Source organism: Thunnus maccoyii, chromosome 14 (assembly GCF_910596095.1).
Source record: "Thunnus maccoyii chromosome 14, fThuMac1.1, whole genome shotgun sequence".
NCBI classification, from domain to species: Eukaryota; Metazoa; Chordata; class Actinopteri; order Scombriformes; family Scombridae; genus Thunnus; species Thunnus maccoyii.
Window position 1 is genome coordinate 19,208,417 of NC_056546.1, and position 25,373 is coordinate 19,233,789.

The window sequence follows — 25,373 nt, forward strand, 5'->3', positions numbered from 1 at the left end:
AGGTATAAAGAAAATAGGCTATTTAGCTCATAGAAATAGAGCCTACAGATATACATATAAGAAAAGCATAAAGAGCAGGAGTAGTATGAAGTCCAAGAAAAACATTTATATTTTCCCAACATGAATGGAGACAAAATACAAGTGGACCCATTGGGTCATGGGGTGATACATTCACCATAACAAGTGTCATAGTAATTGATCATACGCGGTGTTGTGAGGGACACAGCAGCGACCCTGTGCACTTCATCCTTTTTGAAAGCGCATGATATTGTAAACAGAAAAAAGAGTCTCCCAATTCAGTCAGTATTGGTGAAGATACCAGAAACATTTAAAAAACGACGCCCCTGCTCTCCAAAGGGAAACTGGAAGTATTCATCACTAAATGGGGGCACTCCCAACCACATTCAACCCATACTACAAACCACACTTGCTATTTGGGTCTCTAATTAGCACGACATTGTAATACCAACGCAAAACAAGGGGAGATATGTCAGTTTGGTACTGCATATAAAAAAGGCTTTGTTAATTTTCCTAATCAAAGGAGTAAAAATGTATATTTATGGCAGCATACATGCGATTAAAACTAATATATTTATTATATACAAAGTGAAAATAGTGCGAATATTTCCACCAGTAATTTAATCACAACAGAGCACCCCCACACGTATCCAAAATGGTATGGCTCAATCTTTTGGGTTTCACGGTCGGTTATCGAAGAAGTTAGAACACGCAATGGGGAGGGGGACAGACGGGAATTTTTCTCCCACTGCTGTCATGTTTTATTCGGATGAAATTAATAAAATGTCTGTCTGAACAACCTTAGAGAAGACTTGCGACTGAAATTTGAACTCCTCTCCCTCGTGTGAAGGTAAGTGAGTTTCTGCTTCATGGTTAGCTAAATGAGTAGAGTTTAATTAAGTGATGCACTTGTTGCACTCGGGTTGTAACTTTTCCGACCTCATCCAACCAGACACAGACTTTTCTCATTGGAAAATGTTTTTAAAAACACTGGAAAAACTCTTGTTTTCTCCTGAAACTGCAGCTGCTTTATTGTTTTCAAGGAGTTCACTCATAAATATTTGTAATTCACTTAGTTACGCTAAAACTTTGACAGAACTAACGGCTACTAGCTTAACGTGATGTTGCGTGAACGTTATCTCAACCGACCGTTTGATAATTCCGATAATAAAGGAATAACTCGTCTAAAAATGAAAATTTAAATGAATTATCTCTCGTACGTCTTCTAAACTCAAGTGAAAAGTTCATGAAAAGTAGCTTGTTAAATGACTCACTGAACCCTTATGTTCATTTGGGGCTGACTTAAAACATAAGAAATGAACTGCTCCCCTCAAAAAATGAAAATTATGTCTCAACATTTGAAGCGGGATGAGTGTAAATGTGCGTCTCCCTGTTTATCCAGATGCACTCCTCTTTTCTCACGATTTCATGGTTTTAGCGGGCAGTCAGGAGCCCTGACACATCAGAGAGCTTGCACAGTGCAGTGGGGATGTTGTTTTTCTATCAGCCAGCAGTGTGGTCAGAAGTAGGGATTATAACAGTCTTGGAGGGGTATTAAAGCATGCAGATGGCTGCTCACATGTGATGCCAGGTTTCACCCTGGTCAGCAACAAGGGGGATGTCTAAAGACGTCAGCCAAGACTCTTTGGGGGCTGATAGTAAACTTGTTTTGGAGTTGAGATGCAGTGAAGACTAGTGTAGTTTATATACCGGATTGTGCTCTGGATCTGTGGTTTAGTAAGGTTGGTGTTGCTTCATTTCATTCATTAGTTGCTTAGTAGTTTTCATACTTTACACCAGCTGTTTGGCTTGGATATCTCAGGCTTATTTTGGTGCAATATGACAGCATTGTAAACTACTGCTGCCTATTATTTTAAAGTAGTCTTATGTTTGCTGTGTATTATTGATAACAAGTTATTTGTTTTAAAGAAATCCCCCTTGATAAGATTGATAAATTGAAGATTTTGTGCATTGAAACATATTGTATCTGTTGTTTACAGTATCTTCCAGCTGAGCTCTTAAGCACAGCAAATGTAGGTTGCGTTTAAATATGGAAACTGTCTTCAATGTTAACAAATCAAATTCTACAAGAGGGGAAAATGATTGGCCAAACATTGTTGAGCTGCAACAATCAATAGAAAATTAATCGCCAACCATTTTGATAATCGATTAATCATTTTGAGTAATTTTTAAAGAAAAAATGCTAAAATTCTCCTGGTCCAGCCTCTGGATGTGTGAATATTGTCTGGTTTTCTTCTATGATAATAAACTGAATATCTTTGCGTTGTGAACAGTTGGTCAAGACAAAACAAGACGTTGTAGGTTATACTGTAACATGTCATTTTTCCCCATTTTCTGACTTTTTATGGACCAAACAACTAATTGAGAAAGTAATCGACAGATTAATCAAATAAGAAAATAATTTTTAGTTGCAAGCATGGCTCAGATGTCTAAAACGGCTTTTGCTTATTTCTTTAAAGTGTTTATTGAAATGTTTATAATAAAAACAAGAAAACAAACAAACTAAAAAAAATAGAGCGATCTCATTCTCATTATGGGCATAGATTATATTAGAGGAGAAGACTGTAAAGAGTTGACTATGAAAAAGATTATTATATGAATTGGTTGGCATGAAGACATACTTTGCTCTGCTGAGCTCTTAAAGCATTTCTTTGTGTAAGTATAGTAAAGTTTGACTCTGTCATAAACAAGTTGGCTTCTTAAAGCTACTGGAATTTCAGGTTTTTTTAATGTCTGTTTGCGCTGACACTCAGATGTGAGTGAGGCTCTGTTCGAACATGTCCATAAATCATATTTGGTAAGAAGTATTTTTGCCTCTGAGACTAGAACATTCACATTTGTAGTTCTCACAACTCATTTTGTATATGGCAATATCTTTTAATAGTATTTTATTTCCTCACAGTCTATCTCAGCAGATGTCTGCTGCATGCATCTGGTGCTATTAAACATATGTACACATCTTTTTCCTGATGTGAATGCCAAACGTCTGAAGGGTTGTTGAATGACACATATATACACAAAGAAACAGCAGTTTGTTTATTTAAGGACATCTTACCCTGACCACACACTGGATTTTTCTTTTCTCAGCTAAAGCTAAAAGATATTTTCTACTTTCTTACTTGGAGGAGATTGGCACAAGGGTGGGCTGCTCCAGTTCCAGATTATTTGTTCTCTGTCCCTTCCTTGTATTTATTTATGTTTTTTTTTTTTTACTGATTATTCACCAGAGCAGGATTTAAGGGGATCAGAGTCGGCGCGCAGCAGTAATTAACCTGATTAATTGATTCTGAGACGTTAATCTGATGAGCCTCGTACCAGTTGGGGCTTGGGGTCAATATAACAGGAGGTCTGATTTTTTTTTTTTTGAGTTTCTTGCAGTTCAGTATCAGGTCTTCATAATCTTTTGTAAATTCCATTCTGCTTTCTTCATCATTCACATTGACATGTTGTTGGATCATGGGTTTTTTTTCTTAATTTCTTTGCCTCCCTCACTCTGATGTCATATATCTTTTTTTAGATACAATATGGACAAACTTCCCTGGATCACATAAAATGTGAGAGAGAGAGAGGAAGAGGAGACTGAAGCAGTTTAACAGAGAGAGAATACCTATCACAAACGCACACAAGACATCATGTCCGCCTCGATAAAGCAGGAGAGAACCGTTTGTGTTCTCCTCCCCAACAAAGACCAGCTGGACATCACTGTCGGGGTGGGTGTTTAATATGTTTCTAGCTGTCTTCTTGACTGTCACCAAGAGGTTTCTTAGCAGATGCTTAAAGTTCTGTGTATCAGGACATTGTTTTTGCAAATTGTGAATTAATATTGAATACTGTGCTCTTTGTTTGTTCACCTGCTCCAGCCAAAGTCCACAGGGCAGGATGTTTGCAATCGTGTGGCAGAGCTTCTTGGAATCAAGGAGCTGCACTTCTTTGGCCTCACAGTGGTGAAGGGTAAGTTCCCTCCACATCAGTCCCTCATCCTTTGAACCTTAAAGTATTGTTCACACTAGAGTACACAGCAGTATTATCAGAAGGCTGAAAAATAGTATCCTAGTGTAGGAAGTTTGTTGACCGGGTACATTTTTACAATTCAACACTGATTCAGTTAGATAGTAAACAAGAGTAAAGCTGCAATGATTATTTGATCGAAAGAAAAATAAAAGGCAATGATTTTAGTAATTGATTAGTTGTTTCAGTGATTTTCAAGCAAAAAAAACACCAAAACTCATCTGGGTCCAACCTCTAAATGTGATGATTTTATTATTATATTGTATTATTATATTATATTATATTGTATTTGTACTGCATTGTATTATATTGTATTGTACTGCATATATTTGGGTTTTGGACTGTTGGTCGAACATAAGATATGTGAAGATGTCATCTTGGGCTCTGGGAACTTATTGGGCTGTTTTTCCATCCCCTTTTTGACATTTTATAGACTAAACGATTAATTGATTAATCAAAGAACTATTCAGTAGATTAATCGATAATGACTAATTGCAGCCATAAACTAGAGCATCATGTTTGAATTATGTCAGCCATTTACAGCAAGGCATTGCTGTTCTATTTGTGGTACATGTTTACATAATGTTGTCGCTGAAAATGTTTTCTGCCAAAAGACTATTTCACTAAAACCAAGAAAATGTCACTCTGCCCTCCCAGTCTGCATAATTAAATGGCGTAATCCACTTTAGCCACCGAGCAAAGTTCTGAACTCGCTGTTTCCTCATGTTCTCGTTCTGTCTTTGTATAAATACATTGAAATGCCTTGGTAATCTTGTGTGGCTCACCTCTTGAACAAGCAGCCTTTTGTTTTTGTGGTGTTGGTTCAGCGATCACTTAGGCCTGGATTCCTGCAATATTAACTTCATTAAGCCTGGAATGCACCCTTGCATTCCTCTTCTTCACTGAGGGGAGGGATAGATTGATGATGGGAAGAGGAGATTGGGAGTGGAGGGCAAAGAGGTAGGGGGACTCGTCATGACACAGGCCCGTCTTACTCACCTCTTACTCAAAGGATTCAGTGTGGGATGAGAGGTGAAGGAGTTGGAATGAGTCAGAGTGGGAATGAGACAAGCGGAAAAGAGAGATGGATGGTAAAGGGAACGAGTTGTGAAACAGCTCAGCGAGCATGATTTGGCTATGCAAAGTTGAACAAAAGAGATAAGGTGGATCAAATAGAAAATGCCCATGTCATGACTCATAGGACCAGGCTGAGAGTGATACAACACCCTCGTTCACAACGAAGGTTGCAAACAGCTTTTTAGCCCCTCCACTGAAACAGAAATCACATTAGTTTTTGATAAAATAACATTAACATTGGATAAAGGATTATATTCAGGGGATATGGAGGATAAATAATAGATAAATGGCAAGATAAAAGCTATACTATGCTGCATTCATCTATCCATCACTCGACATACGTAGATACATTAACATTAGCATTGTTGTCCTTAGCTTCCTAGTAGCCTCGTTCACAAACGGAAAAACAAGGGCTTTTTTCTTTCACCCTAATTAATCCCATTGTTGGGCAAATTTTACGCTTGGTTGCATTATTGTTTTGTTTGCTTGCTAACAGTCTGCTTGTTTCCTGATTGTCTTTCTTCATCCCAGACAATGAGCATATATTTTTAGACATGGAGGAGAAATTGACCAAGTACTTTCCTAAGGAATGGAAGCAAGATACAGCAAAGGTAAGACAGCATGTGGCGAAGGGTAGCAAATGTTAATCGTGCACTTTGCTTTGACCCACTCTTCAAACTGTTGTGCATGTCGGTTAATTGGCGGGCACAGTTCAGTGGCCTACATGCCTCAACTTTTCATTTAACATGACAAAAAGATGCTAGCACACAAGCCTACTCTAATATGCCTCTTTCTTTTGTACAGGGATCACAGAAGAGACCCTTGCCTATGGTACTCTGCCTCAAAGTGCAGTACTACGTAGAGAATGGTAGACTCATTTGGTATGTCCCTCTACATATTTTTTATATACTTTTTCCTGACAAGCTCAATTTTTCATGTTATTGCTCTTGTACTTCTGTTTTGTCCCATCCATCTTTGTCCTCCCCACTGACATCTTTCTGTGCCCCTCCTACCACTTTTGTGTGCGTGTGTGTGTGTGTGTGTGTGTGTGTGTGTGTGTGTGTGTGTGTGTGTGTGTGTATGTGTATGTGTATGTGTGTGTCTGGTACCAGTGAACGAAAGGCACGGCATCTATATTATTCTGACCTGCGGGAGCGGGTGCTACGGTCTGAATGTCGTCAGCAGGAGGAGGTGTACTTCCAGCTGGCAGGTTACGCCCTGCAGGCTGACCTCGGTGACCACCAGCTGACAAGGGAGGATATGGAGATCACCCCTTACTTTGAACCCAAGGAGTACTTTCCTCCATGGGTAAGTGTCACTATGTGGCAGCAGCATGTAACAACACTTTTAAAAAAGTCTTGATCTTTAAAATTGCCATTCCTGTGTCCTTATTAGATTTTAATGTTTTAAGTTTTGAGGTTAGGTTGTGCTTTCTGCCTACAGCATGTCTTTTCCTTCTTCCTTCTATAGATTGTAGCCAAGCGTGGAGTGAACTATCTCCTCTGCCATGGACCCAAGGTGCATCAGGAGCTGTGGGGCATGTCTAGTCGTGACGCCACCCTGCTCTTCATCAGGGAGTCATGTCGACTGGAGGATGTACCTGTCACGTATTACAGACTTCAAAAGGTCATGAGTCAAAGGCAAAACTTAGATTTCAGTATCATTCATGTCAAGTCGGTTGAATTTAGCTTTTGTAGCGCATTCATCAACAATCATGATGATGTTTATGCTGCTTGTTTCAGCTCATTTTTAATCTGCAGCAATTTTCAGGTGTATTTCTTCTCTCTGACTGAAATACTGTCTCACCCAACATAAATACACTGGCTTCGTTTCAGCTGTGCAGGACAAATGACTATGGAGCAGTTATGTAACCCTCTATCTATTCCAGTTTGTTGTCCTCCCCATTTCAAAATCACCCATCTACCGAGTGATATTTTGAAGGCTGGCCCAACCATTGCGTAATGTGCTATCACTTTTAATTTGTTGTTAGCAGCAACCCAGTGTTTCACGGTGAACTAGGAGAGGGCCTTAACAGTGGGATAGCTTTCTTATCTGAACCACTCAGATGCCTCTCTGACATCTCATCATTCATTTTGTCCAGGACAAAAAGGCGGAGAGAGGAACAGCATTGCTCGGTCTGACCCTGCGAGGAATGCAGGTTTATCAGGTGCGTGCATGTGTGAATGTGTTATTAATGCACAGTGTGTACGTCAACACATACATACATAAGAGTGAATCTGCATTTGCTCAAAGATTCAGTCTTTCTATCTGTAGTCCTTTTAAAACCTCTGACTAGACGTGTGAGGAATGTGTGGGATTGCCACCAACAGCAGTGCATCAAGAGATAGGAGCTGTCTGCCATGCCCGTCAGTTGTTTGATCTGTCCATCAGGGGCCATCTGGGGGGGATTAGGGCTTCAGGCCTGGCTGATTAAAGAGCCAACAGACCGTGAGATACCTTGAGAAGCCTATGCCCTCCTCGCCAAGTCCAGATGTCTTCTGTGAACAAAAAGACTATTGATTATTAATCCATCCTTTTAAAATATATCCAAGTAGATTACACATGCAGAAATCATTATTGCTTTTTTTTCAGACACAATGCCTTTCATCAATACACAGTGAAATATGCCAAAATTGACAACTCACAAGCACTCACATTGTTTCTTCTCTCTTAAATTATCTGTTTGTGTTGTGTATTCATAGGAGGTTAGCAACGTGCGACAGCTGCTGTATGACTTCCCCTGGTCAAATGTGGGACGTCTCACCTTCCTCGTAAGCACACTGCTCCTTTTCATTCTGTTAAGATCAAGTGCAACTGTGGTAATTATTTAATGGGCATTAGCTATGTACACTATTTATAATATGTTTTCCTATTCAGGGTAAGAAATTTGAGATCCAGCCAGATGGCTTGCCATCAGCTAGGAAGCTGGTTTACTACACTGGGTCATCGTTCCGCTCCCGCCACCTCCTCCTGCACCTGAGCAGCAGCCATCGCCTCTACCGCAGCCTCCAGCCTGCCCTTAAACACCTACGCCTGCTGGAGGAGAGCGAAGGTAGGGAGGAGTGAATTGTACTCTGGAAAACACTGGATATTAAATTAACAAAGTCGCTTTTTCCTGCACAAATCATCAGAAGGTTCATTTAATTTGTAGTCGAGATGTTTAAATATTTCACATTTTGCACGTCTGTGGTACATTTTGGATTAACAGCAAATAGACAGAAGGTGCAAACTTGACAAAATGCATCATATAAGATGAAAACACAAACCTTGCCTCAATTGAAAATAAGTACTAAATAAGTAAGTGCTGCAATTTGGTTTTGCTTTTCATTGAACAGAAACCCTAAAAGGGCTCCTAATAATTATATCCAGCATTTTAAGAGGAGTCACTGACAACAGTTGTATTAACTTCTAACAATTTCCAGTTTATCTAGGGTATTATATGTTATGTATTCAGGGTAATATATGTTATATATTCAGTTCTTTCTATCCGCTTCAGTTTTAGATGTATGGTAGTAACAAATACAATCAACTTAATTTTCTTTATTTATGCTCATATATTTTTAAAAAATTATGTATTTTCTTCCTTTTTAGAGAAAAAGCGTTACAGAGAGTCCTACATCAGTGATGACCTGGACTTGGACCCCCCAGGCAGTGAGAGCAGCCCTGGTTTGTCCCGACGCTCCACCAGCAGCTCTGGCATTGAAGCAGACACCCGCCAGCACAGCATCTCCACAGAGATGGCCTCCATGGAGGAGGAAGTTCAGCGGCACGCTGAGAAGTGTTTCCGCTCCGTAGCCAGCCACGGCAGCTCCTGTACGTCTGGGTTTGATGCAGGCAGCAAGACTCGAATAGAAGATGAGGAGTGGCAAGAGGAAGGTGAGAGGATTTTTATTATAGACATTTGCACAGGAAATTTTATCCATCTCTTGAAATGTTCTTCGGGTAAACTGATGCTTTGTTTGCAGAATGTAATATATTAGTCGATGGACATGAATGCAGTTGTGTGCCATGCTGATCTTGTATTTACCTTTTGTGGAAATGCAAAATGCCTCCATGATCTAGTAGAATAGGGTTTCATTATTCCACAGATTTGTGCTTCATCTGCATCTACACAGAATACTTTATATTCTTACAGGGCTTATGAGTTATTTTTGATACAGTTCTTTATTCAGATTTTCTGAACATCTTTTCCAGAGATGAAGACCAATGTTGGAAAGGAAGTTCTTGTGGATGATCCTGATGAGATGTTCCAGTTGGCTGATCTTCTGGAGGGCATATCAGTGGATTGCTCAGAACTCACCTCAGAGACTCCAACATCAGGTATGAATAATTTGATTGTTAATAATAACAATATTTAATTTGTTCTTCTTACATTCCACTGACAACAGCTTGTTTTGTCAAAATGTGTTTGCTTTCATCTTTGTTAAACTTGACCAATAATGTTGTGTGCTCTACAGAGACCATGTGTCCCCCAGACAATGATGATCTCACGAACTTACAGAGCAACAATACATTACAACAGGTTTGTCTTTTTTTTTCTGTCACTTGCTGCATTTCTTTGTCTTCCTTGGATATATCTATGTCATATTTGATTACCTTTCATTTTACCTCCTGTCCCTGTTTTAGATGCTGAACTCAAGGGCACAAGTATGTGTGGATCGGCACAGCCACAGTCTAGATGATGTCCGTCTGTTCCCACCCCCGGCACCCTTGGGGACGACACTGCCACCTGATTCCTCCCACAGCTATACCTTTGGGCTCCCCGACGCCTCAACAAACACAAAGACCCCTGTAGATCACAATTATTACCCCCCCAAACCCTCCTTCTATGGTCGCAGGTCTACCAACTGCCTCTCCCTGGACCTATTAGGGGATGAACAGTTCCTGGAATTCATACTTTGATTACATTAAGCTCAGATGTCCACAAATTTGCCTTTTGTTCATGTACAGTGCAACATAAATCAAAGGTTGCCAACATATCATGCCATGTGTGCCATGCGTTGCCATGTGTACGCTTCAAATTGCAGAGAGACATTATTGAAAATGATGGGACTCCTCATTTCTCTAGTATGTTTACCATTTTATTAGAAAGTTGTGGATTAGATAACAAACCTAATCCAGCAACATTTCAATCAGCAAACAGAGCATATTTATTGATGTTATTGTATATTTTGTACATACTACTTGCACTATTTTATTACAGTTCAGTTTCCCCAAACAAACACATTTGTAATCAGTTTTATTGTCTTTTGTAAAATGTCTAAATAGGTTGATGTTGGGTACAAAATATGACTTAACAGATATTTTAAAAGTTGAAGGCAATGCTGTCTCATGCTGCATTGGGTATTCATTAGATGGGACTTGCCATGTAGCCTATTTCCTAATGTGAACACTTGTTTTATTCAGGAGAATCTCCAGAAGCCATGGTGCTAATGTTTGTACTCCTGTATTCCTATCTTTTTTTTTTTAAAGTCATATTTTATAATATACTCTATTTTTGTACAGTGTGCTCCATCATGCTTTTCCTATTAGTCTGCCACAGCAAAGTAGCTACTGATGTGGAAAATTGAACCTCTTTAACGCTGGTAATGCATTCATCCAAAGCTTCCCCATTCTATACCCTCCTCCCACTGTCGTAATTACAACAGAAAAGTATTATCTGTAAAGCACTATTTCTGTAACCATTAAGTGTACAATGAATCTGCAGTATTTTTGTGTTATGTAACCTCCCCAAACAAAGAGCCTCTCTCAGACATAATTTAAACTGTTTTGTAAATGATAATTGGTATGCAAAAAAACTGATGTCTTTAGCCAATATGAGCTCACTTGGAAATAATGTTATAATAATAATTAAACACAGAAAAAAAACCTTTTTCTCAATGCCAATAATGTATGAACAACTGACTTACTTTACAATGCTGAACAGTTCATTTTTATCTAAAGCACTGTTTTTTTTATAATAGTGAAAATAAATTCTTTATGCCACTAAGTGAAACCGGGTGTTTGGTCATTTTTTCGTTCTGTTCTGTTTTACCTATATGCTGTCATATTTATGTTATAATTTGATATCCACTATTGTTTTTCCATTTGAGCAAAACATTAAGGTACTAGTCCTTTACTGTTTCACTTCTCGCGAGAGTTTGGGATTACGTTTGCGGAAGTTTACATTCCGTTTAGGAAAACGTGTGGCCCATGGCAGCATTGAGAAAAGCCGGTATTTGGGTATCTTTAACTTGCTTGTTCCTGACAGTGTGGTAACTACCTACAATGAATTCCGTTTTGATTAACGCAGTCTTGTCCAGCTCTCCTGACTACGACGCTTTGTTTGAGTCTCTGTCCTGGCCGAGTGGGTCGTGGCCGGAGACGGAGCGGACGGAGGCGCTGACAGCTTTCATAGAAGGACTCGGGGAGCTTCTGACCAACTCGGACACGACTCCTTTTACAGACGCGAAAAAACGACGTATTAAAGATCAAATCGAGTCAATAATTTGGACGCAGAGTCTGCCTCTTCTCGCTAGAATATCCGCAGAAGCTGAAGGCATACGGTGCAGGGAGAGCACCGCCGCTGTCTGCCGGCTTGTAGGTGTCTGTGTCCCGCTGTGTGACGCGGCTGTAGCGGGGCGAGTGGCTCTGTCCGTCCTGCCGTCGCTCCAGCAGTCAGAGGAGGAGCTGCCCGGTGTGGGAAGACTCGGTGTGGAGGTTGCCAGTGAAGTAATAGCTGCTGTTTTACCTTCTCTGTCAGCAGATGAACAGCTCACATTAAAGACCTTGTCATCTGCCTTGTCCTGCATCAAAACTCTCCCTGACGCATTGGTCTCCAAAATCACCGTCCGGCTTCTCTTGACCCTCCTGAGTTGCTGCAGCGGTGTGAGGCTCGGCAGCATCCTCAAGTTGATCCTGGATGATCTGTGCAGCTGGCACTCCACTGACCGCTCACCTGCGGTTACAGAGCGGACACTGCTGTGTTTGACCGCCCTGTCAGACCACCTGCTGAACCCTCATGGTCTGCAATCCTCATCCTCTGTGTCCGACCCTCGTCAGTCCCTCCAGTTCTGGAGGATGGTTCAGGATGGACTGACGCACAGAGACAGCGTGTCACGTAAGAGGGCGTTGTACCTGCTGAAAAGGTGTGTAGCCCTGTCAGAGGAGCAGGGGCTGGACTGTCCGCTCCTTCCATCAGAGGAAGGTAATATATTCAGATTTTCCGACACTGTGTTAAGGTCCACTGGTGTTTGTATGGTTCTGATTCCTCGCTGCTCTTGACAATGTTGCAGATGAGACCTTGTTCAGATGGGCTTCAAACAGGAGCAAGTTGCTCAGAGAGTTCTGGGAGGATTATGCGCTGGTGATGGAGACCTTAGAGGAAAATCAGGTAGAAAATCCCATCTGAGTGTTGTCTTACAACTGTTTGAGTGGTGGGCATCATGGTGCAGCTCAATAGTACTGCTTGTTGTTTCTTCTCCCTCCACAGATTCATGTCGTCCAGCCAGTGCTGAACAGAATAGATACGTTGATCCAAACAACAGCAAATGATAGTCAAGGTAATAACAAAGTTAGGCAAGGTCTTGAAAAAGATGTTTTTGTTCTTCTGTTTATGCTAGAGCTGCAATGATTAGTCGATTAATTGATCAGATGATCGACAGAAAACTATTTGGATAATTGAATAGTCATTCTAGTCATTTTTAAGCTTAATGACAAAAGTTTACTACTAGGCTTTTACGCTTTTTTGTTTCATACATAAGCTTATGTCGCTGTGGGCTCTAAGAAATTATAACAGGCATTTTTCACTATTTTCTAGCATTTTATAGACAAAACAATCATCAGATTAATCAATAATGAGACATTTTTAGCTCTGGATGTTGGAGTTTATGACAGAAGGACAATAAATCCATCACATTAATTCAATATACATCACAATGGCTGAACTGATCATAAATATTGGACTGGTTACTTAATCAACACTTCTGATTGTCTTTTATTATTTTGTAAGAATAGTTTTCACTGAATTAAAAACCTAATTTGAGAAAAATACTCTTAATAACATTCTGGGCGGCCTTTTTAAGCTTTGCTTCACTTTCAAACTCAGTAGAAAAAATGTTGTGTGCCCAGCCTGGTTCCTGCTTTTTCTCTTAAACTTTCTGACTTGCACTCTCAGGTCATGGTCTTTTCCATCCCTCCTGGCTGTTGTGTGTGTACCAGCGGATGTTCCACAGTGAGAATAAATCCTTAATGAAAGAGGGAGTGTGTCACCTGTTAGAGCTGCGGGTCCTCCGACAGCCGGCCTTTGCTTTGGCTTTTTCTCAGGTGCAGGCTCACACATATTTCATTCAACTTGATTTACTGGAGTTTTTTTCTTTTAATTCCATTAAAATCTCCCAAGATGAAATGTGTGGATCAAAGTTTTGTTTCTGTTACTTTGCTCCATAGTTTATCGTTGGCCCCTTTATGGATGTTCTGTCTGAAACTTCGCTCTTCTACAAGTAAGGGTCTAAAATCAATACACCAAGCAAAATAATGAAAACACTGCTGTATTTTTGCACTAGCCCTAATCAACTCAGTCTCTCTTTACATTCAGGGCAGCTGGCCAGAGTGTTGGAGATTGTCCCGAACTGGCAGCTAAACTCCAAGTCTTCATGACCAACTTCTTTAATAGCCTGCCGTCAGAAGATAGAGGTACAGAGAGAATGCTTGTTAACAAAGCTCAGACTCACTTCTCATGGCTAAAATGCCCGTCTATCTCTGACTATCGTGTTTGCTTTGTAGGCCCTGTGTTGCTGCAGCTGATCCAGCAGCTGGGCTCCAAGCACTGGTGCGCAGTACCCCTCCTCTTCGTCTCTCAGGCCCTGTCCAAACTCTCTCCAGGTCCACTGCTGGGGGTCGACGGGCTCACTGCTCTCAGGTGGTGCAACATTATGTTTACAGTTAGACAGACTGCACTGTAGTCAGTAATGCTTGATATGAATGCTTGTTTCATCTGTTGGGGGTTACAGGGAGGTGCTGCGCTGCACCATGATCACTCATCAAGTACTCCTGAGAGGTGCTGCCCAGTGCTTCTTGCTGAAGAGCGCCCTCTGTCTCATAGATGTGGTAAGACATGATAAATGATGTACATGGTGAACATACTGTACAGTGGGTGGACAATATTGTTACATTCATTTTATTAAAGCTCTTTTTTTCTTGAGACTGTTAAAGATGTTCAACTTTATGGTCATTTCTGAGTAGGGCTGCAAGTCAAATGGACTTAAAAAATGGCAACTATTCTGATAATTGATTCATTGTTTAAGACATTTTTTAAGCAAAAATGCCAAATATTTCTTAGTTCCAGCATCTGGGTTGTGAAAATTTTCATTTTTTCTTTGTCTTATGTGATAGTAAATGAATCATTGGTTCATCAGTAGGAAATAGATTAAAACAATATCAAGTGATGAAGGCAAAAGTGCGATCAAATGCCCAACACAGGAATAACTGCATGAGCAAAGAGGAACAGTGGTCACATGTAGACCCTCGCCTGTAACGACTGCATGACAGTAAATGAGAGATTTGCTTAACGACACTGCAAACTACAGCCTCAACAATAGTCTTTATTTTCTCTGTGATGCTGTCCACCCCCTGTGCTTTCATACAGCTTTAAAAGTTGAGAACAATAACATTAACATATCTTTTCAGAACACAGTGACCTTAGATGATGTTTTTAGTTTCCTTATGCATTTCCGGGCAGATGAGTCACTGTGCAGAGGGACGCAGCTTTGGAATCAGGTACGCTCACACATCACAGAGACTTTTGACGCAGCAGTCCATCTAACATGTCAAAATGGCACATTAGTGAGTTCATATTACTGACTGATTGCTATCCTGCTGCAGTTGTGCACCTGGATATCAGACAATGAAGGCAGTTTCAAACCCAGCATCAAGGATTGTGCTACCACAAACAAAGAAACTGTAAGAGCCTATGTTCAAGCTGAAACACATGCTTATCTCCAAGTCCCAGCTAGCACAGGTATGTCTGAAGTGACATGAATGAAATGAAAGTGAATGATTCTGTTTGCAGATACAATAATTTAGGTTCTACTTTTCAGAGTTGGTTTAAGGCAGTTGTCTTGCTCCTCAGGTCAGACAGAGGGGTTACCTGACTCCCGAGAGGCTGACAAGTTGTCCAGGTCCATTCTGCTGTGTGTGGACATGGAGAGGAGTCGAGCTGGAGCAGAGGTCAGTAACATCTTGGAGTCATTACTGTCTCCGCTGCTGGACACCCTGAGCAGAGTCAGCACCAATATCTACCTGCCTCTGCGTAAGAGTGACAAGAGCCTGCAGCTGGTGCTCCGACTGCTCCAGCTCGGAGCATCACCGAGTCGTCAGCATGCTGGAGAGGAGCAAGGTTTGTAATGATAATACTGATCCATTGTTATAGCTGTCAGGTCCACCTTCATCCATATGCAGTAGATACAGTAGATGGATATGTGCATTCATGCAATAAATTAATCATTACACAACTCCTCCCAACTAATTTCTGTTTGGAAAATTAAGCTATGTAGAAAATCAGACAGGTTTTGGTTAAACATCCAGTTGGCGTTTTAGAAATTAAAAAACATGAATTTTTTAATCTTCTTGGCATGGAACAAATTGCTGATATGATCAGTGATACTAAACACAATTCTGGGATCAATTGGGATCAAGTTTGGAAATGCATTTCAGCATGTGTATTTACAGTTAACACAGACTAGTACTGAGCAGCCATTTGTGAGTTTATTTTTTAACCTTGGTTCCCCCTATACAAGTCAAGTAGACCCTATGATAATGAAATGAATGATTAACTGTGAGGCACTGTGCCGTGTACCCCCCTCCTATGTTATATGTTGTTGTATAATGTGTCAGTGTTACCGTTCTGTACATTTTGTTGTCGTGGTTTGTTTTAATTGTTTTCTTTTTTGTACATATGTCTATCTTGTAGCTATAAATGTAAAAGTGTAAATTTAAAAAAAAAAAAAATTTTTCTTTAATCATAATTTTGTCATGAAAACATTTCTCCACCCTCAGAAATTTATCAGATTTTTACCCTTAATTTCTCTAATGCCCTTAGGGAACTTCAGGCACTTGTATCCATATAAAAAGTTAAAAGTTATTGAGAGACTCAGCAATGTGCCACATTCAACTCTTTTCTTTCTGCTTTTCACAGAGGATAACGTGATGGTTACCATGAAGAAGCTAATCTTTAAAGTTGTCGATCCAATCCAGGAGTTTATCTTGAGGCGGCTGTGTGGGGAGTTGCAGGAGGTAACCAACAAGTCACCCTCACTCCAATTAGCAAAGATGCCCCCTAGTGGCCAACTCTGATGCATACATGTGTTTTTTTTACAGCTGGTTGACGTGGAGCGGGCAGAGCTGTATCTGTGTGTCCTGACGCAGCTGGTGGTCATGTACAGCTCTACACCTCAGCACCACAGTGAAATTCAGCAGACCTATTTCCCTAAACTCATCAGATACAGCCTCAAGGTCCTGCAAGAACCAAGCCAGCAGGTACTTAGATAAATATTCACAATCCAGTCATCAGGCAGGAATTTAACCTAAAATCTGTTTTTCTGCTTGATTATTCATCATTGATTTTCCATTGGCAGATCCCCTCTGTGGCAAACCAGGTGACTAGAGCAGTTGCCATGGCATCCCTGGCCATGGTATGTGGTCTTGTGGAACAGCAAGTGGTTGACATGCAATCAGAGACCCTTTCTGTTCTCAAATCCCTGAATGACTTCTTCTACAACCCAGTTTCATCTTCTTCACAAAGTCAGTCATCTCTGGGATACTTCAATAAACGCCTGCTGAAACCACAGACAGATAATTCAAGGTGAGTGAAAGTCTGTCAAAAATAATATTCGGAATGAAAATACCCAGTGTCTTTGCACTCGCCTGGCATGATAACACACAATCACTTTTTTCTTTAGTGAAGAAGGAGTGCAAGGCACTGTGCTACAGAACTGGGGACGGACAGCTGCCCGTTTCATGCGGGACCAGTGGATTTGCCTGAGCTTTCTAATAAAGGCCGCTGGGATTCCTGACTCTGTAGAGATCTCCAGAGTGTCCAAGACTCTCAATGCTGCCCTGAGCTGCAGCGTGGAGGCACTGGCTCTGCTGCCCAGTGACCTGGTGCTGCCTGTACTCACCTTCATGGAGACAGTGCTGCCACAAGTGAGTCTCAGTCAATTCTGCTAAAATTGAAGCAAGAATGAGGTCTTTGGGTATTGTTCTTTCGGTGTCTTATGGTTATAACATGAAGACTATCTGATAAAATGCATTTCTGATGATGTGTGTTTTGGTGATATTTTGATCCCAGTTAGTGCATGATGAGGAGGCCCTCTGTGTGGAGGCTGTGACTCTGAGCTGGCAGCTGGTGCAGGGACTGAGCACTAATGCCCATGACTTCTGGCCCGCCCTCAAAGGCTTCATCTCCATGGCTTTCCACCATAAACTGCTCAAACTGACAGACACTCAGGCTCCGATGCTCACAGCAGCCATGAAACAGGTGATGAAACGAAAAAAGGCTTGTTGACCTCGGTAGGATGAGAATGGTGATTTTCAGTTTTAAAATACATTTTATGTAATCTATGCAAACACACTGGTGTTCTGTGACTATTTTGTAGATCGCCACTGAGCTGATGGAGCTGTCCGAGTCCAAGAGCGGAGTGTTCAGTGTGCTGTTTCAGCACTGCTGTCAGACATGGCTGCCCTCAAACCCTGGCGGCGGTGACCAGGCTGACACCAACTTTTCTAGTGTTTTCAGCCACATCAACATTCTCACTGAGGCTTGTGTCTACGGACCAGTGTTCAGGAGAGATCAGCGGTAACTTTGACAGCGTTTCAATGGTTTGTTCAAAGTTTTTCTCAGATCTACTGTATGTTAACTGTTTATCTCCCAAAGGCTCATCCAGGATGTCCAAACATATGTGGAACAACTCGGTGAGGAATTTCCTGCTAATGTTGTGGTCGCAAGGTGAGCTCTTTGTTCCAATATCTCTGTCATGACTGTGATTTAAAATACTGGCACTAGAGGTCTCCCTTGCTGTGCAGATGTTTTCACAGTTGCACTAATGCCCTTTTTTCCCCAGTGATAACAGGGACGATCAGTTGCCCCGGACATGTGCGCTGGCTTTCCTCAGTCGGCTGGATTCTTCCAACCCACTGCATGAAAGACTGATGGAGGATCTAGTTATCAATCTGTTAAAAAAGGTGGGCTATAGATAAGTTCAGGCTGGGTGATGTAATCGTATCACAACAATATGAATTTTTACTCTCTCTTTCTCTCTCAAAACTTCAAAAATGTATTTTTATGTTGATATTTCATATTGCAACCTAAAAATGATCTTAACCCATCCTCTAATGTTCTAATCCCCAAATAAAAAGAGCAGAGCTAAAGATGAGTCAGGCTCTGATCTGCAAATAATATGTAATTTGCGTCATTCATAGGAAAACAAATATTCATTTTGCTATATAATATTCTGAATTGCTCTTGACATCTGGTGACATGTCTTTTCATTAAGAAAATTTAACAACACTTAACACTATTTTCAATTATCTCCCTCCATCCCCCCCCACCTTCACCCCTTCTCTCCAGGATAATAACATATCGAAGTCAAAAGTACGTTACTATAGCAACTCACTGCAACATCGTGTCAAAAACAGAGTGTGGCAAACGCTGCTGCTGTTACTGCCCAAACTCAGAGAGGTAAGACAGTGACACTCACAGTCACACAGGAAATAACCACTCAGAAAGTAACTATGTGTGTATGTGTGTGTGTGTGTGTGTGTGTGTGTGTGTGTGTGTGTGTGTGTGTGTGTGTGTGTGTGTGTGTGTGTGTGTGTGTGTGCAGGAGTTTGTCACCACTTTGCTGAAAGGTGCCTTTGAGGCTGGATTCTGCAGCAACCAGGCCTCAGTCAAGTACCTGATCGAGTGGATGATGATTCTGATCCTTGTGAAATATCCACAGCACATAGACGGCTTTTGGGCCTGTTTCAACATGGTGAGCTCCCACTCTGGACACATATCCACCAGAAAATACTGTTCTGAAATTGAGCAGTTAATTTAATGGCCAATTTCTGTGCTTTCTCTGCAGGATCACGAACGAACCAAGACGAGCATCTGCACCTTCCTGTCAGTCCTGGTACATTTCAATATCATCGTTCCTCTTCTTAAGGATCAGGTAGGTAGCGTCTTTGATGTTTTTTTTTTTTTTTTTTCCTCCACTTAAACACTATTCTTCTTGCACCGCCTTAGTACCTACATGATCTCTCTCTCTCTTTGTGTTGAAGGCAGTGCAGTTGCGTAAAGCGCTGGATATCATCTTGCAGTGGTGTTTCAACCATAACTTCAGCGTGCGGCTGTATGCCTTACTGGCCCTGAAGAGGGTGTGGAGCTTGGTAGAAGCGCGGGGAGAGGAGGGGGCTGATGGTTTTGGGGAGCTGTCTACTGTGATCAAGGCCTGTCTGAACCAGGCTGAGGCCATGCAAAACACCGGGTAAGAGCAGAACAGCTACAACAGTTGCAAAAAGCTTGTTATAGTATGGTAATGTATTTATTTGAGAACATATCTGCTGTCTCACCGTTTAGAAATGCCAACAAGAACTGGATTAGGATTCAAGAGCACTTCTTCTTTGGTGCTTTTCATCCCATCAGGGATTACAGTGTTGAGGTGAGCTAGTATATTTCTACTGAAGAGATGAAGCCTGCTAACTTTTCTAATTCTACGCTGTTATAACAACCATTATTTTCTTTCTTTGTACGTTTTGCCTTCCTAGACCATCTTCTATACTTTTCCCAGTCTGTCAGAGTTGGCTGATGATGAGTGGATTCCACCCTGGAAGTTTGAAAAACTGTCACATTTCTCTGAAAGTTCAACTTTCCCTTTGAAGAATCCTGCACCTGACCTGAGCCAGCTCCAGCCTGGAGACTGGATCCAGCAAGACAAAGGTTACACAAGCAGCAGAACTACATCATACAAGAATACATTAATCAGGCCTCATCTCTGATTGAGTGGTCGCGGTGTTGTATCTCCCAGGTGAACAGGATAAGGAGGAGCGCTGGGCCGAGGTGCAGAAGAAGATCACCCCCTGGAGGTTGGGGATCCAGGAGCAGGAGCCCGAGCTTCAGCTGGTGCCACAGCAGAGAGCCGCTCGACTGGGCAAACTGCACGGTGCCCTGCTGGTGGTCGCCTCGCTTATCGACAAACCCACCAATTTAGGAGGTCAGGAGCAGCGCAGTTATCATACTCATCAGTGATTTGTCTGTGAATTTCTTCTTGATTCATGTGAATCACTAACATTACAGGCTTTTTGTTTGGTTTTAACAGTGCTGATCTGGGCAAAAAGGTCAAACACAGCTGCTACTAAAACCACTTGAGCCCTTATCGTAGTTTATACAGGGAACGTACAGCTTTCATCATAGGTACTCCTATTTTATTTTCTCCCCAAGTGCACTCCAGTGCTGTTGTCTCAGATGATAAGGGCTTGAATCAATCAGAATTTGTTTATAGAGGAAAAGACCCATTTTAAAAAACTAATATTGATACTGTATGATGTAAGAGAGAACATTAGCTTGGTCAGTCTGTAAATGTTTTACTTGAAATATCTCTCAATTGCTTGCTTTATCTGTCTGTGCCAATGATGATAGACTAGTGGCCATATTCTGCTAAGTCATCACTGCCACACATTACTCAGCACTAGAACAGTCATCTTACCCCTGAAAACCTATTAAAATCACTTGTTAGGAAAAAAAAACTTGAATAAAGAAGAGTCCCCTTTCTCCATTTAGATTTTTTCAAACAAAATGATGATTTCACGGCATTTCCCTGCTTACATTTAGACAGATGTCCCTTTAAGGATTCATCCTTGTTTGTATGTTGTGCGTCTAGGTCTGTGCAGGACCTGTGAGATCTTTGGTGCCAGCGCTCTGGTTCTGGATAGCCTCCGCCACATCAGTGACAAACACTTTCAGTCCCTGAGCGTCTCCTCTGAGCTGTGGCTTCCTCTGCTAGAGGTGAAGTGCATAAAACAGTCTCACATTTTTACATGATGTTGTGGTTTCAATAACTGATTCCACTACCACTAGTTTCATGGCAAAGTCCTTTTCCATTACATCCACTTCACAAAACTGTACATTCCATTAGAGGCACAAGTGGCCTAGTTTCTAGACTCTATTGGTTGATTTCACAGCATTCTTACAGGCCCCTGACATTAGATCCTTTATGGAGAGCCGATTTCCCAGATTTGGACCCAACATTTGATTGGCATAAAGTCTGGTCTAACATTTTAATAGCCTCCAGAAACCCTGATCAATCCAGTCTTTACAGGATTTTTGAGAATACTGTTCCCTACTCGCCTTTTATATTTTTGTTAAATTTTAACTAGCTTACACTGCCCAAAAAGCGAGTCTTTCTAGCTGGGCTGACAGCAGCAAAAAACTGGTGGCTAGCCGCTGGAAACCCTTACATACTCTTTCTTTTCAAGCATAGACTTTAACATATCTCGATGTAGCATATCTGGAGCTGTCAACCGCCTGTATGCATGGGGCCAAGGAATCAGTGACAGAACTGTGGAGTTCCATTTCTGAGTAACTCCAAACACTACTGTTATACCCGCATGTTGGGATGGGTGGCCTGGTTTCTGGGTGGATGGGTGGGAGTGGATCCTAGGGTGGGTGGGTGGGGGAGGATGGGAGGGAGTGGAATTGCAGCGGGGCGGGTTTTGTTTTGCTTTCATTATTATTGTCATGTTTTTCTTCTCCCTTACTCTCTTTTCTTTGTCTGTTCTTTTTTTTCTCTTTTTTATGATATGAGCTTTTGCTGATGAATTGCTGATTCTGATAATTGATATCAAAAAACCTGATTTCACCTCTTCTAAAGTGTGACTTGATTGGTAATTTTAAGGGCTTTATTTAGATATTTGTATTTCTACTTGCCTGTTCAACTTCATCTTCAGCCAGGCTCCTCCTTGTCCCCCAGTTTAGTTTTTACTGTCTATAGTAGCTTGGATGAAAAGGAGCAGTAAACCAAAACTCAAGATTTAAACAATGATCAATTTAATTTATTAAGTTTATATAAAATATTCTATAACAAAGCTTTGAACATCTGACATTTGGCTCTCTGAATCTTTGTGTTACCCTGGTGTTTCCATCCACCATATGGGGGAGAAAAAGTGAACATATGTTATAAAGTGACAGCCTGTAGCAGATTTCCACACCGCAGGCTCAGTGTGAGTGAAATCCTTAAACGGCCAAACATAATGTTCCTGGGTTATATGTGTGAAAGGGGATTAAAAGACTTTTCCCAAGTGTTGACTGTGCTTACTTTCCTCATTGTAAAATGAGTTTTCAAGTGTAAGATCATAAACTGTATCTGTCTTCCCGTCAGGTGAAGCCGTTGGAGCTCACTGACTTCCTGCAGGTAAAGAAGAATGAGGGCTACTGTATTGTTGGAGTGGAGCAGACAGCCAACAGTCAGAGCCTCCAGGACTACCAGTTTCCTGAGAAGACTCTACTACTTCTGGGGTATGACAGAATCAAAGTCAAAGTACAAAAATGCTCCAAGTCCAGTTTTTTCATTCAGTGCAGTCACCTTCACTCAAACTGTAACATCAATGCGTACAAACCTCTTCCTTCCCATACCCTAGTGACTCTCACACAGATAAAGGTGTGAGCTGACGAGGCTATTTAATGTTATCTCACTGGTTTGGTGTGTTTCCCTGCGGGACCTGCTCTTCTCCTCGCCATCTCATGTCAGGGCATGCTGGGCTGTAATTGGCTCTCCCTGAGGAGGAGAAGAAGAGCACAGAAAATAAATCACACGACTGATGACAGCAGCAGAAAAGCTTTAACCCTCTTCTAGTGTAGATCGAGTCGTGAAACTGCCCCGTGGCTTTCATCAGGGGTCAGTGGCACACACATTTTCAGTTTATTCAACCATTTGTAGCTACTCAGAAATTAACATAATTGTAACCTTGTGCAGTTTGTGATAGTAGTCCTATGATTCACTCTCCTTCCTGAATGTGTGCTGCAGCTCTGCAGCTGGCCTGGCAAGACTGGGAGAGATGAATACTTATCATGCCAGTGTAGGTGTCCTGTTTTGTTTTACCCTGTTCAGTCACAGAGGTGTGAGCAGTGCTGTTAGCTTAAACACACTGTGTGAGCTGAATTTTGAGTGCTTTCACAGCTGTGTTCTCCCCAGCACAGCATGGCACCGTCTCTAATCTCTCATCAGGTCACTATTATCTCACCCAGTTGCACTCAAGATAAATGTAGCTCATCAAATCACTCTTTCTTACAGGGTGGCACCCTCTGTAGACTCATTGAAACTGCCAAACTCATTAACCCTTTATGTTTGCTTTGCATGACCCATATTGCTGGATCTCATGTACGCAGCTGATTACAGATTGAATAGCTCTTGGACTTGTGCTCATGAGTCATCTGTATAAAAAGCGTATTCCTCATAATTGTAAGGACTTGAGAGAATGAAGGAGTAACCGATTGGCCGCTCATGGTAATGGTTCTTAAATTAAATCAACTGCATAGCATCATTAAGCCAAATGAAAGCTGGAATTAAAAATATCCAGTAACAAAAAATTTATGTCGTGCTGCATAGTTATGGTTATAGAGCAGATATTGGGCAGTCAATGTTGTCTTATTGATGGCATGATTCCAGTTTAAATCCTGTATTTATTTTCTTGACATTTTCAATATATTTCAGTTATTGTTTTTAGCAATAAATGTAGACAAAACAGTAACTTATCCCAAATGTCCCCTGCTACTGAATAGGCAGAGTAAATAACCCATTCTGAGGTTATCTGTATTTCAATGAAAGGTTTTTTTTGTCTCCTGTGTTGATCTGACTTCTCTTGAGAAGCTGTTTCTCCCTGACAAGAATTCAACTTTGGAGTATAATTCTCACCATAGTAGGCTTGAAAATGATCAAATAGAGAAGAATATTGTGACATTTTGGGAAACACACTTATTCACTTTCTTGCCAAGAGTTGGATAAAAAGACTGACACCACTCTCATGTTGTATGCTAAATATGTAGCTGGAGCGGCAACCAGTTAACTTAGCTTAGCACAGAAAGTGGAAACAGGAAACAGCTAGCCTGGCTCTGTCTGAAGGTAACAAAACACACATACCACCTCTTTAGCTCACTAATGAACACATTGAGCTTAAGAGGTGGTGGTAGCTGTGTTTTGTTATCTTCAGTTAGCAGTTTTCCCCTGATTCCACTCTTTCTGTTAAGCTAAGCTAAGCTTGCTGTCTCCTGGCTATAGCTTCATATTTAATGGACAGATATGAGAGTGGTACCTCAATTCTCTGCAACAAAGAAAAAAGTGAATTGCATATTACTACCAAATACAACTATCAGTGGCTTTATTACAAAAATACTAATACCAAACTCTAAAAACCTTTAAAAATCAGCAGAATATTTCAGATAAATGTGGACTTGATGATCAATTTTCATGTAACCTTTTCCCACTCTTCAGTATATTGTGTCTCACTTTCCTTCCTCACAGCAATGAACGAGAAGGTATTCCTGCCAACTTACTCCAGCTGTTGGATGTGTGTGTGGAGATCCCTCAACAAGGGGTCATCCGCTCACTCAACGTGCACGTGAGCGCTGCCCTGCTGATCTGGGAATACACTCGGCAACATTTTACCTCAAGTGAAGTCAACTCAAAACATAACTGAAAAAAGAAAGCAGCCAATGCAGTGTTAACATGTCATCTGTTCCTCCAGTTGTTGACCTTCCTCTCTCATCTCTGGTAGCAAGTGTGAAAAGTGTCTGAATGTAAACTTTAGATTTTCATCCAGATTTGAATGTGGTCAGCATTCATCAGCGCTGTTCTTGTGCCTTAACGAGAGTCATGAATAGAGATCAGCACTCGTTATGACCTAAATCTTCCTCTGGGCATGCTGTTATATTAATGGAGGCAACCTCTGTTGGCAGAGCAGCAGTAAACTAAAATATTCTCCTTTGAGGTGGAAGTGTCTTGTTTATGTGAGCAATTAGTTTTTGCCTCACAGCCTGGGGACCAGACTGTAATATCCATACCCAGCAAATGATAATACATAGTATATAAATACTGTTTCCATTTGAGCAGTGATTTAATGCAAGCTGTGGTTACAGTTTTTTTGTTGTTGTTTTATACATTTGAATAAATAAAAGTTGGACATTGTGAACTTTTTTGCGTGTGTTTTTTGTTATTAATTATGGTTAAGGAGACTCCATT

The 25,373-nt window shown here is 41.1% G+C and overlaps 2 protein-coding genes across 3 annotated transcripts; both read left to right on the top strand.

Moving 5' to 3' along the window:
• The first annotated feature begins 708 nt into the window (after positions 1-708).
• zgc:172136 (uncharacterized protein LOC566376 homolog) lies at positions 709-11,118 on the top strand. Of its 2 annotated transcripts, none has more exons than XM_042432784.1 (14): positions 709-868; positions 3,557-3,749; positions 3,900-3,990; positions 5,656-5,735; positions 5,929-6,005; positions 6,237-6,432; positions 6,595-6,750; positions 7,226-7,291; positions 7,827-7,895; positions 8,002-8,176; positions 8,716-9,000; positions 9,319-9,444; positions 9,582-9,646; positions 9,751-11,118. In XM_042432784.1, exons 2-14 carry the CDS (start codon positions 3,672-3,674, stop codon positions 10,024-10,026), a joined length of 1,740 nt encoding a protein of 579 aa, XP_042288718.1. In that variant the 5' UTR covers positions 709-868; positions 3,557-3,671; the 3' UTR covers positions 10,027-11,118. The 2 variants fall into 2 exon arrangements, with proteins under 2 accessions (XP_042288718.1, XP_042288719.1); XM_042432785.1 differs by lacking the exon at positions 709-868 and adding an exon at positions 1,551-1,760.
• Positions 11,119-11,251: 133 nt separating this feature from the next.
• Positions 11,252-25,327, top strand: tarbp1 (TAR (HIV-1) RNA binding protein 1). The gene is made up of 29 exons (XM_042432783.1): positions 11,252-12,310; positions 12,399-12,496; positions 12,596-12,665; positions 13,280-13,428; positions 13,552-13,604; positions 13,700-13,797; positions 13,888-14,023; positions 14,115-14,211; positions 14,791-14,880; positions 14,986-15,121; positions 15,233-15,499; positions 16,298-16,395; positions 16,480-16,638; positions 16,737-16,963; positions 17,061-17,304; positions 17,450-17,638; positions 17,757-17,956; positions 18,035-18,106; positions 18,222-18,342; positions 18,728-18,838; positions 18,984-19,133; positions 19,227-19,313; positions 19,423-19,628; positions 19,721-19,802; positions 19,909-20,080; positions 20,169-20,354; positions 21,021-21,145; positions 22,518-22,654; positions 24,657-25,327. Exons 1-29 carry the CDS (start codon positions 11,392-11,394, stop codon positions 24,829-24,831), a joined length of 4,854 nt encoding a protein of 1,617 aa, XP_042288717.1. The 5' UTR covers positions 11,252-11,391; the 3' UTR covers positions 24,832-25,327.
• Positions 25,328-25,373: the final 46 nt, after the last annotated feature.

Excerpts from the sequence above, each read along its gene's own strand:
- zgc:172136 (XM_042432784.1), top strand. The coding sequence starts at position 3,672 with ATGTCCGCCTCGATAAAGCAGGAGAGAACCGTTTGTGTTCTCCTCCCC. Across the intron at positions 6,751-7,225 it reads CGTATTACAGACTTCAAAAG|GACAAAAAGGCGGAGAGAGG; the intron begins GTCATGAGTCAA and ends CATTTTGTCCAG. Across the intron at positions 9,001-9,318 it reads TGAGGAGTGGCAAGAGGAAG|AGATGAAGACCAATGTTGGA; the intron begins GTGAGAGGATTT and ends CATCTTTTCCAG.
- tarbp1 (XM_042432783.1), top strand. The coding sequence starts at position 11,392 with ATGAATTCCGTTTTGATTAACGCAGTCTTGTCCAGCTCTCCTGACTAC. Across the intron at positions 19,314-19,422 it reads TTCCTCTTCTTAAGGATCAG|GCAGTGCAGTTGCGTAAAGC; the intron begins GTAGGTAGCGTC and ends TTTGTGTTGAAG. Across the intron at positions 19,803-19,908 it reads TCAGGGATTACAGTGTTGAG|ACCATCTTCTATACTTTTCC; the intron begins GTGAGCTAGTAT and ends TTGCCTTCCTAG.